The sequence below is a fragment of the Arachis duranensis genome, chromosome 10, assembly GCF_000817695.3.
Source record: "Arachis duranensis cultivar V14167 chromosome 10, aradu.V14167.gnm2.J7QH, whole genome shotgun sequence".
Lineage (NCBI taxonomy): Eukaryota > Viridiplantae > Streptophyta > Magnoliopsida > Fabales > Fabaceae > Arachis > Arachis duranensis.
This window is the reverse complement of record NC_029781.3, coordinates 99,027,197-99,039,102: the sequence shown is the minus strand read 5'-3', so window position 1 is coordinate 99,039,102 and position 11,906 is coordinate 99,027,197. Positions and strand designations below refer to the sequence as shown.

At 36.1% G+C, this 11,906-nt stretch overlaps 2 protein-coding genes across 2 annotated transcripts; one reads left to right on the top strand and one right to left on the bottom strand.

Moving 5' to 3' along the window:
- Positions 1-238: 238 nt before the first annotated feature.
- On the top strand, positions 239-3,092 carry LOC107471209 (UDP-glucose 6-dehydrogenase 1). The gene is made up of 2 exons (XM_016090657.3): positions 239-405; positions 1,395-3,092. Exon 2 carries the CDS (start codon positions 1,404-1,406, stop codon positions 2,844-2,846), a length of 1,443 nt encoding a protein of 480 aa, XP_015946143.1. The 5' UTR covers positions 239-405; positions 1,395-1,403; the 3' UTR covers positions 2,847-3,092.
- A 1,373-nt stretch (positions 3,093-4,465) lies between these two features.
- On the bottom strand, positions 4,466-11,661 carry LOC107471120 (alpha-1,4 glucan phosphorylase L isozyme, chloroplastic/amyloplastic). Its single transcript, XM_021133341.2, has 14 exons — positions 11,338-11,661; positions 11,152-11,253; positions 10,576-10,752; positions 10,197-10,472; positions 9,759-10,030; positions 9,419-9,536; positions 8,947-9,336; positions 8,461-8,613; positions 7,762-7,890; positions 7,346-7,582; positions 6,586-6,662; positions 5,511-5,697; positions 5,125-5,325; positions 4,466-4,851 (listed from the first exon to the last, which is right to left on the bottom strand). The coding sequence occupies exons 1-14, from the start codon at positions 11,644-11,646 to the stop codon at positions 4,735-4,737; spliced, it is 2,745 nt and encodes a 914-aa protein (XP_020989000.1). The 5' UTR covers positions 11,647-11,661; the 3' UTR covers positions 4,466-4,734.
- Positions 11,662-11,906: the final 245 nt, after the last annotated feature.

Below are 11,906 nucleotides of genomic sequence, written 5' to 3'. Positions count from 1 at the left end.
AATAATGATTTTTAATTGGTGATGATGTTGATTGGTTAATGAACAATGTGGCAGATCCCTGAAAATGCTCGAGGATGTCAGGCGTCAGAAATTTTATTTTATCTTTTCAAAATGAATGGAAATTGGAACCTGAGTTCATGGCAAATTTGTAATTTAATTTCACTTAGTTTCCCGTTTTGCCCTTGTTTCTACTCCAGCAGAAAGCCCCTCTACACCAAACGCATCGCTTTCAGTCTTTCACAAAGAAAGGTTGTCCTTTTTGGTAATAAGAGCCACAAAACCTGCATTTTCTTTGGGTTATATTAATAGAACTTTGTCCTAACACTTCTGCCACATAAGCTGCTCTTCGTTTTCTCCATTTCTCACTCTTTCTCTTACACTTCGTTCCTTACTTTGTCAAAAGAGGTAAACGCTTGACACCCCATTTCCTTATTTGCTGATTCTTAGTAAGATTTTTGTCAAAGTTTTAATCTTTCTCACTATAGTATCATTCTTGTGAAGAGTTGAATCAATATGAATTTGGAACTTTTGTTTTTTTTTTTTGTGATGGGTGTAGTTAACTCTTGTTAATTTGGTGGATTTTGTTCTGATTAGTGTAAAAGTTCATAGATCTTTAGTCATTATGTCTTTCTTGTATGTTAAGTTGTTCAAATATGTGCTGAATTCAATGTTTTCGTGAGTTTGGTTTGAAGCTCCTTTGCATGTGGATCTATTGCAGTAAGGATACATTACAAATCACAAGCATTTTTATTTCTATACTTAGCGCTGGATCTAATTCATGACAATAATTTGTTAAGATTTGCATGCATTAGATCTTGATTCGTATAAAGCGTTTCTTTTTGGATTCTTCCTCTGTGATTAGAAGAAAATAAATTAATTCCTGTTTCATCAATCTCATGTCACTGTGACAATTTTTTGTTTTGATATATAATGATCCACAAGGACCAAATTTGGTTGTAAAACATCAACATACATATTGGGTTGGTTGAGTGGTTATATCACTCATCCGCATTAATTCATTGGCCAGTGACAAACCCTTAAATAGAGTTCCGATCTGCAGGAAATTAGTAACATTTAGTTGTTTCCGCTTACAAAATCCTCTAAATCTGAAGAGAGAATCAGAATCATTGATATCATTGTCTGAAATCTACCATTGAAACACACACCAAAATTATCGTCCACTTAGACACTATTTAGATCCAAGGATGGAGAAAGTGGATGAGTGATAAATGAACAATTGTGTCCTTGCCTCCTTGTTCTCCAGGAGGAATACAATTCAAAATTGTTACTCGATCCCCTAATTATGCTGTGCTAGTACTAGAAAACATATGATTGATAATTTGATACAAAAGATATTGAATTGGCTTTTGCTGTATTTTTACTGATCCATACAGAAAGTAAGAATGGTGAAGATTTGCTGCATTGGGGCTGGATATGTTGGGGGTCCTACAATGGCAGTGATTGCACTTAAGTGCCCGTCAATTGAGGTGGCTGTTGTCGATATCTCTAAATCCCGCATTGCAGCCTGGAACAGCGATCAGCTTCCAATATATGAGCCAGGCCTTGACAACGTGGTAAAGCAATGTCGTGGCAAGAACCTCTTCTTCAGCACTGATGTAGAGAAACATGTATTTGAGGCTGACATAGTATTTGTCTCTGTCAACACCCCAACTAAGACTCGCGGTCTTGGAGCCGGCAAAGCAGCAGATTTGACATATTGGGAGAGCGCAGCTCGCATGATCGCCGACGTCTCTAAGTCAGACAAGATTGTGGTTGAGAAATCCACTGTCCCTGTCAAAACTGCTGAGGCCATAGAAAAAATTCTGACTCACAATGCCAAGGGTATCAACTTCCAGATTCTCTCAAACCCGGAATTCCTTGCGGAGGGAACGGCAATCCAAGATCTTTTCAACCCGGACCGAGTTCTCATTGGAGGCAGGGAGACCCCAGGAGGCCAGAAGGCCATTCAAACATTGAAGGAAGTTTATGCTCATTGGGTTCCTGAGGAGAGGATCCTAACCACAAACCTGTGGTCTGCAGAACTCTCTAAGCTTGCTGCCAATGCTTTCTTGGCCCAAAGGATTTCATCAGTTAACGCCATGTCGGCCCTCTGCGAGGCTACCGGTGCAAATGTTAAACAGGTGTCCTTTGCGGTTGGTACAGACACAAGGATTGGACCTAAGTTCCTCAATGCTAGTGTTGGATTTGGTGGATCCTGCTTCCAGAAAGATATCTTGAACCTTGTTTACATCTGCGAGTGCAATGGCCTTCCGGAGGTGGCAGAGTACTGGAAACAAGTCATCAAGATCAATGATTACCAGAAAAGCCGGTTTGTGAACCGTGTGGTTTCGTCTATGTTTAACACGGTTGCAAACAAGAAGATTGCCATTCTGGGATTTGCATTCAAGAAAGACACTGGAGACACTAGGGAGACGCCGGCCATTGATGTGTGCAAGGGGCTACTTGGCGATAAGGCCCGACTGAGCATATATGATCCACAGGTGACCGAGGACCAAATCCAAAGGGATCTGTGGATGAACAAGTTTGATTGGGACCATCCTATCCACCTGCAGCCAACTAGCCCGACAACCGAGAAGAAGGTGAATGTGGTTTGGGATGCGTATGAGGCAACAAAGGATGCAGATGGTGTTTGCATTCTAACCGAGTGGGATGAGTTCAAGAATCTTGATTATCAGAAGATATATGACAATATGAGGAAACCAGCATTTGTGTTTGATGGAAGGAACATTGTGGATATGGATAAGCTTCGTGAGATTGGATTCATTGTGTACTCAATTGGTAAGCCACTGGATCCATGGCTCAAAGACATGCCTGCTGTGGCCTAAAAGTAACAGATCACTGCATAAGTTTGATTCAATTATTGCTGTTAATTTTTACAAGTTTTGTTTTGTTTTGATCTTTGGACACTTTTTTCTTTAATATAGATGTTGAGTATAAATTCAGGGAATGTAGGAGGAGGGTCTATGTTTTACCGTTCTTTGTGCTCCAAATATTCATTATTACATGGCTGATTGGCTGTTATAAATTTTCAAGCAAACTATTTTCTTTTTTATTAAATTGTTTTTCTGTTACTATCATATTGGTTGAGAATTTAGAATGGCCTATGCTAGCTTCAAGTTTCTAGTAAAACTTATTTTTTTTTTCTTGGTTTTTATTTCTTTGTTTTCCATTGTTGGTAAGATTTTTCTTTTGTAGGTATATTGATAGGGGAGTGCTACACATACAAGTCATTTAGTTTACAAGTCATTAGTTTACAAGTCATACAAGTTGGGAGAAATTTAACAAAAAGCACGCCGGCTCATATACGATTTTCATGGCGTGCTTCGCGTTCCTCCTTCTCCTCCTCCTCTTCCTTCTTCTTCTCCTACTCTTCTTCTTCTTCATCCATGAAAACGAGTTTTTTATCAAATTTGTTCGATCTGCGTTCTCTCTTTGTCTTTTCATTTGTTGTTTTATCTGCGTTTATCATTGGTATTCTTGTTTCGTTTTTTTTTTTCGATTTTCATGGTTTCTGAAATCAAGCTTTGAAATCGTTTTGAAGATAATGGAACTTCAAAAATACATTCAACCGATTACAGAAATACACCCAAACGGTTACAGGAATTCACCCAAACGATTATAGAAATACACCAAAAGGATTACAGAAATACACCCAAAAGATTACAAAAATACACCCAAAAGGATTTAAAAAATACATCCAAAATCTGTTGAAGTACACCTTATGCATAATTCAAAATTCTTCCTCTTTCTCCTCCTCAACTTCTACTGCTTCTTCTTCTTCTTCATTTTTTTATTCATATTTTCATAATTCTTTTTGAGAGGAAAAAATCAAATAAAGAAGAAAAAATACATAATGTTGCAAAATTAAAAGAAGAACGAGGAGAAACACGACGATGAAGATAAAAAACTTCAAAAACAAAGAAGAAGAAGAAAAAGAGGAGGCATGAAAAAAGAAAAAAGAAGAAGAAGAAGAAGCACGGAAAAAGAAGAAGAAAAAGAAAAAGAGAAGGCATGAAAAAAAAAGAAAAAATAAATGACTTGTATACAAAAATGTTTGTATGTAAAGAATTCCTCGTATTGATGTTTAGTATTCACATCAAGAAAGAAAAAATGACCCGATATCTAATAAAATTTTAATTTTTAACACATTCTTTTTTATTATTTCACCAAGACTTTTTAACTTAAAGAGTCTTAAATAGAAAAATAAGTTTTTGTAATCATCCACACATCTTAATCTGAGTGCCAAAATCTCTTTACAAGCCTTTCACACTTACTGTGACAAAGCTCAAACAAGGATCTACATCCCCTCGAGATACAAGATAAGAACAATAACCAATTTATATGAAAACTCAGAAGCCAATAAATCCTTTAGATAGGGCCTCTTGAGGGTAGATTGAAATTCATCTAATTTTCGTAATATTTATTTTTTCGGTAGCATCTAATATTTCCATATTAAACAACGGTCTGATATACTCTCTTGAAAGTTTTTTGGGGCTACACCCAACACAGTACACACAGATAGACATAACATTATATAACTGCAGACTTATTTTTGGACAAACTGGAGATACAGCCAGTCATATCGAAATTGATCTAAGGACTCCTCTATACAAAACTATTATGTTTATTCTTTCGGTACTAGTTGCTTAGAGAAAGTAATGATCATCAAGACTGCGTGGCACCAACCCATGTTATTGATTAAACGAGACCTGTCTATGGCAATTCGACTGGCTCAATGTTCCAAATGTCTCGGGCATATTCATGAATGGTGCGGTCACTGCTAAACTTGTGCGAACCTGCTGTGTTCAATATCGACATTCTTGTCCAAGTCTGCAGGCACGGACATGATTTATGAAAGTTAATCACAAAGGTAAGATCAAATGTATTAATTTGTTGCATATGGATGTTCAGCCAAAACAAGTTGATGCATGAAGAACCAATAATGAGGGGGTTATAATGTGTCTCTTGTTAAGTTATGATCACCACAGATCAGCAAGCTTATAATGATTCTGGAATTGGCGCATGCTGCCACAAATAACTAATCAACTTGATAGCTACCATGTTAAGCAAATTCATAAGAGAATACGAAGAGGTTATACTTACTTTTTGATCCTGGTATGCTTTATCAACCTTCTCTTGGCATTCTATGTAGCTAGGGAAGTCCTTGCCAACAAGAAAATAATCTGCACGGCCAAAACCTTCATTTCCTTCTAAGGATCCCATCAATTCATCATAGTTGTAAGGCCCAAAAACACCACTTCTGACGAACTTTTTAACTTCTTCAAATCGTGGATCAGGAACGAACTGAATTGAAAGACTTATTGGGTTATTACCATTGGATTTTGAGTTTCCTCAAAATTGGGGGGGAAAAAAAGTTCGGAACTTTCTGTACTATATAATTGTGCTACAGGCGAATGCCAAAGCAACATTGCATTAAATATATATTCCATGGAAAGTAAAATGCATATATCATAGATATCATGACAAACCTTTCCCTCAGCTCTTTCTTTCCTAAGACCAGCAATTTCATGAGCCTTAGCGCCAAAGAGGAAGAAGTTGTCTTCTCCAACCTCTTCCCTTATTTCAACATTGGCCCCATCTAATGTTCCAATGAGTATGCAGCCATTCATTGCAAATTTCATGTTGCTAGTTCCACTTGCCTCCATACCAGCAGTACTAGAAGGGACATAAATTATTACTTGGCTATGTTAGCAACACAAATGTTTTGCAGGGAAATAAACTAAAAATTGTAATACTACTGTCACTGTCAAATTCTAACTATTTCCTGGAACAGCAAAGATAAACTATCAAGATGCATTCCTCAATTTTCCATGCACAAAAATAATTATTTCTATGAGCAGCATATGATGTGCATATGATTATTAACAAATTGATGTTTTCTATCTAGATCTATTCAAGACAAAATTCGAATACAGATTAGTGCGAGCGATAATATCTTGCTAATTGTTTTTATATATTAGTTTAGAATAAGGGTTTAATAGTCAAATAAGTCCTTAAAAGATGGCTCGTTCTTCAAATTTGTCCTTGAAAGATTATAAGTTAATAATTTTTGTCCTTCAGTCACTCAGTTAACAATTTTCGTGAATGATCAATGATATGGAACGTTAACTCACATCATATATGACACCTAGCATATCCAATTAGACATTGAACAAATATACTTATGAAAATCTATCAATTTAATATTGTTAGATTATATTAGAATTAGAGTTTATATAATTAGAAAAATAGACTAAATTAATAGATTTTCATAAACATATTTACTCAGTGTCCAATTAGATATGCTAGGTGTTGTGTACGCTATCAGCTAACGTTCTATATCATCAGTCGTTGACGAAAACTATTATTGAGTGATGGAAGGACAAAAATGACTAATTTGTAATCTTTGAAAGACTAGTTTGATTGATAAAATTTTTCAGGAATGACTTTGGAGAATGACCCATTTTTCAGGAACTAATTTGACTATTAACGCTTTAGAATAATCATCAGTGCAACCAATATATGCAACCAAAGAATAAGACAAACCATGTAAAATATAATCACCTGATATGTTGTGACAATTCACTTGCTGGAATCAGCATCTCAGCAACACTGACATTGTAATCAGGGACAAAAATAACCTGAATGGATTTATGGAAAAAAAATTAAGTAACAATATATTTCAAACTCATATTCCAAAAAATGATCTCACAACACCAAAGTAGAAAGTTATCAACCTAACTTTGGTTATATTAACAGCAATATGGTCTGAACCTAATACCCCATGCGAACTACCCATATCCCTCACCACCAGACCACTCTTAGTGGCTAAGAAAAGTCATCAATTTCTAGAAGTGCTCTCTAGAAAGAAAGAGAAAAAGAACAAAATATCAACTTGGTTTAACTACTGCAGCATCATAGTTCTCTTCTTTCTCCCAAAGGTCCCTTTTTTAAAACAAGTCTCAAACACTTCTCCTATAGGGCCTTAGACACTAATAATAACAAAATTGCATTCAAATATGGCATCAATGATGCAGTTAGACCAAAGTATAATTTGATCAGATGGCAAACTTAATAATTACGGTGGACAAAGGAAATACTTAATTAACAAAAACTTTTTAAGTATTGCATGACTCTTGATCCGGGAACACCGTTTTAGAAGTTTGTTGCTTTTAATATTACTTTCTGGATATAGATGATAAGCCTAGTACTAGTTAATGAATAAATCTACCTTCATCAGCGATATCACTATAAACTCTTCGACAAAACAAATACAACTAAAAGAAATAAATAAATCACTTGTGGAAAATGAAGTAGTGTCTACCTTAAGCAGGTCTCCTATTTCAGGATCATGATTCACTGTAGCCCCAACATCTGTGATAAATTTCACAATTCTCTTGGCTTGCACATATGTAGCAAATGCTTTTCCCCCAAATATACAAACCCTTGGAACAAAATTTGCTTTCCTTTCTTTGGGAGTCATTTCTTTCATCTTCTTGTAGCGGTAAACAATTCCCAAAATATTCAATAGTTGTCGCTTATATTCATGGATTCTCTTTACCTAAATAAAAACAATTAATTTAAGAGTTAAGCAACCATATACTGTATAGAGCTCTATTTACCAGGGTTTATGGCCTGTCAAGATATACAACATAGCCTACTTATTCCTATATATTGACCTAACCATGTTTAAAACTTCAAAATTGGGAGCCAAAAGGATACCTAAAGGAAACACGTTACCTGTATGTCAAACATTGCATCAGCACTGACAGAATACCCTGTTCGTTCTCTGATTAATGCTGCAACTTTCATCTTGTTAGCCCTCTTTGCCTCCCTCCACTGCTTTTGTAGATCCTCATTGTCTGCAAACTATTGATAAATGATACTAGTGTAGTCAGCCAGAATTACTGAGGATAATATGCGTAAGACTTTAAATAGCAGTTTGAAGGCAAGGGAAAAATCACTTGCTGGAAAAAGCAATGCTTGATTCCAGCTTACTAGTTTCATATAGTTCCCATAAAATTTAATTAATATACCACATTGACTCCTTCAGGATCAAGAAGTAGCAGCATCCTAATGAAGTTGAGCGAATTATGGACTCCATAGACCCATAGGCATTCAGATTCAAACAGCACTCATCATTCAATGACGCTTCAGCAGATAATTCACTAAGTTCAAATATCTTAGATTGAACAAACAGCTGGAGCAAGATCATTTCCATTGCTCCAAACAAAATACAACCAAATACATGGTATTTCGATTTTAATTTCTTTATTTGACTGAAATTCAATCTCATTTGTTCATTTATGGAACAGCAAAAACACAGCATTCATGATAAGAAAATAGAGATTCAAGTATTAAACAAACGCGAGTCCCTCTTCAATTTCTGAAAAGAAAGGATTCAGTATTAAGACAAGAACAATTAAATAATGTAACTACCTTCCGTAGTTCAGCCAGTTTTTCAGTATTCAGGACCCAATCCTCTGTGCCTATCCACTTGGTTATTATTTTACTTAAGGCAGGATTGCAGAACCTGATCCACCTCCTAGGTGTCACACCATTTGTTTTGTTTTGGAATTTCTCAGGCCACAACTGCAAGAAATATGGCATCAAGATCTGTTACCTAAACAGCTTTTCTTTATTGTGGAGTAAATCTAAGAAAAAGGAGGAAGAACTTTTAAAGGCATGCAATACATGCATATCATTAAGAATGTGTATGTATTACATCTTTTTCCCAAGCAGCACATATGCAATTTAATAGGAAAAATGCAGAAAATATTAGCATTATATGAGGCAGTAGCATGATTAAAAAATTTCTACCCTTGTGTAATAGATGAAGTGTAGACTGTTATGTGCTAGTTTGTGCTTTCAAAAGGGTAAATAACTAAGATTTAGAAACAGGGTCTCATCCAATAATGCATTTACCTGATAAAATGAATTGAATACTTCATCCTTCACAATTTCACTGTGTATCTCTGCAACTCCATTCACAGCATGACCACCCACAACACAGAGATTGGCCATTCGAACCAATTTGGGTAGTTCCGGTACTGGCTCCAGCAACTGCTCTTTTTCATCCTCTTTAGCAATTATTTCTTCCCCTCCCTCTTTTGCCTCTTCATTATTATCCTTTTCCACTTCTTGTTCAGGATTTTCAAGCTCGTCATGAGGTTCAATGGTCTCATCCGGCTTAACCAGTACATCCGCAAATTCCACAGGCAATTCAACATTATCTAGTATTCTCATTTCCTTCAACTTTTTCTCCAGTAACTTAGAATCTGATGTGCCATACTCTGTGATTATGGTCCGAATTAGCTGTAAAACAAGAAGTATTAGCAATAACTCAATTGGCTGTACCTTGAAATAAATGAGTTTATACAAATATTTTTAACATCACCTCGTGATCAATCATTTCGATAATCTCAACATGGCGTGGAAGCAGTTTCTGCATGAGGTCCAAGCTCCATTTCTCTAATGCCTCAGGAAGTACAGTATGATTTGTGTATGCAACAGTTCTAGATCACAGTGGCAGATAGATACATTCAACCAAGAAACCCAAGTCACATTAAAATGGGATGAGATCACCACCCCTCTCTCCCCCTCCCACAAAAACAAAAACAAATATAGCCAAAAGCCTTTTTCCTAGTAAGTAAAGTTGGCTATGTGGACCAAATAACATCATAGCATTCTATCATAAAAACCCATGGGAAAATAAATTTAAACAAAAGACAAGATACCTTTGAGTGATATTCCAAGCATCTTCCCAACTTAAATCCTTTATATCTATTAAGATTCTCATCAACTCAGGGATGCACAAGGTGGGATGAGTATCATTCATCTGCACTGCAACCTTTTCAGGAAACTCTTCCCAGTTCACTGTTGCTCCTGATCTTCTCTCAAAACGAGTAATGATGTCTTGAAGAGAAGCCGAACATAAAGTATATTGTTGCTTGAGACGAAGGGTCTTCCCCTCTATTGACTCATCCCCAGGGTAGAGAATGTAGCAAATCTGCATTTAAAAGAAAACAGTCAAACACCATTAAAAGGATCCTTGTTAACTTCCACTCAGATTGTAATTAGATCAATCAACTAGAAATCCACCATATTATCATAAGTCACTTGTGTGTGTGTTGTGTCTGTGTCATATATATATACATGATCATCATGATGCAAACCTTTTCAGCATTGGCTAAAGCCTCATTTGCTTCAGTGTGCTTTCCAGCATTGAAAGCATACAAATCAAATTCTTCAGATGCAGCTTTGGTAGACCAAAGTCTCAAATTGATAGTGCTTTTAGTTTTATATCCCGGTATTGGGACATCATGTGCAACAGCTAGTATGTCTTCTCCTCCAATCCAATGCTTTTTACCATCTGAGCCAGAAACAACTTGACCATAGAACTTTACAGGATATGAAACATCATTTCTAACAATCTCCCAGGGATTGCCCATCTGTTACACAAAGTGACAAGCAAAGAAAGAACATATTAACAGAAAAGAAAACCTAATGTGAATATTATAATTTTATATATGCCAGGAGAACTTATCAACATACCTCAAGCCAATTTTCAGCAACTTCCTCCTGCCCATCTTTTGTTATTCTCTGTTTAAATAAGCCATACTTGTATCTCAATCCATAACCCCATGCTGGATAATTCAATGTTGCCAATGAGTCCAAGAAACATGAAGCAAGACGCCCAAGACCCCCATTTCCAAGTGCAGCATCCGGCTCCTAATATTGGTCAACCAAAATGAATTACTACAACTCTAAGAAATAAAATGCAATCAAACATTAAAGTTTCAATCAGATTACTCCTATTGCTATAGCCTATAGGAGCTCAGTAAAGGATAAAGACTACCAAGCTCATAACATTTTGCCAAAATAGATATATAGAAAAGCGAACTTCATAAAAATCCATCAGTTGACCCTGCAATGGGAAAACTTCAATATGACATTCTTAAAGTAAAATAATCACTTCACTGAAACCATTTCAGTTTATTTATCTAAATATATTGATTTACAGGATTCTGATGGGAGTCAAACTAGAGATAACTCATGTGAGTGGAATGAACATACATACCACATTTTAGAATAAATATGAACAAACAGATACAGTAGGAAATGTCCCACCTGACCCGCCACATCTTCTAATTTATACCCAAGCTTGTTCAAAGCCTCTGCATAGGAACCTGTCAGCTCTAGATTTCCAATTGCATTTAATAATGCTCTTCCCTGCAAGATAGGATGTTACGTGGAAATAAATATTGTATGCCAGAAATGTTCAAATTTTATGGAAGCACCAGAGTCTAGACAAACCTGTAAAAATTCCATTGAGAGGTAATAAGCCTGCTTAACATTCAGTTTCTCATAGTAATCATAAGTAGCATTCCAGTTTATTATTAGAGCATCACGAACACTCTGTGCCGTTGCACAGAAAGCTTGCGGAAGCTCAAATTTCTCTGGAGAAAACAGGGGAGTAAACTCTGCATGGTATTTGATACTTGATGCGATAGAAGTAGCATCTGGTGTGAAGGAGCCCAGAGAAGTTGTAGTTTCTGAAACAAACAATAAAATGAAACGATTAATTGGATCACATTGAAGACACAAGATAGCTTTCGGTAACATGCAAAACAGTGAGGAATAATATCTCTGAAAAGTCCCTTGGATGAAAGTAAGGACTCATGTCCCCCGCAAAATAACAAAAGATCACTAAATGTGGCCCGCAAAAAGATCACAAAATTTCAACAATCCTCAGCAATTGTGTCTTTCTTTTCATTCAGAGGCTACTTTGTTGAAATTAGAATCTTTCCGATGCCAAAAAATTTCCATGTCCTAATTATTGAACAAAAATAGTAATAAAAAATGAATTTGATCTCAATACAGGG

What these genes read in the sequence shown, in the direction of transcription:
- LOC107471209 (XM_016090657.3), top strand. Translation starts at nt 1,404, where the DNA reads ATGGTGAAGATTTGCTGCATTGGGGCTGGATATGTTGGGGGTCCTACA.
- LOC107471120 (XM_021133341.2), bottom strand. Translation starts at nt 11,646, where the DNA reads ATGTTACCGAAAGCTATCTTGTGTCTTCAATGTGATCCAATTAATCGT. An exon ending in TATTCAATTCATTTTATCAG is followed by an intron (nt 8,614 to 8,946) that starts GTAAATGCATTA and finishes TATTTCTTGCAG; the next exon opens with TTGTGGCCTGAGAAATTCCA. An exon ending in ATGCAATGTTTGACATACAG is followed by an intron (nt 7,583 to 7,761) that starts GTAACGTGTTTC and finishes GTTTTTATTTAG; the next exon opens with GTAAAGAGAATCCATGAATA.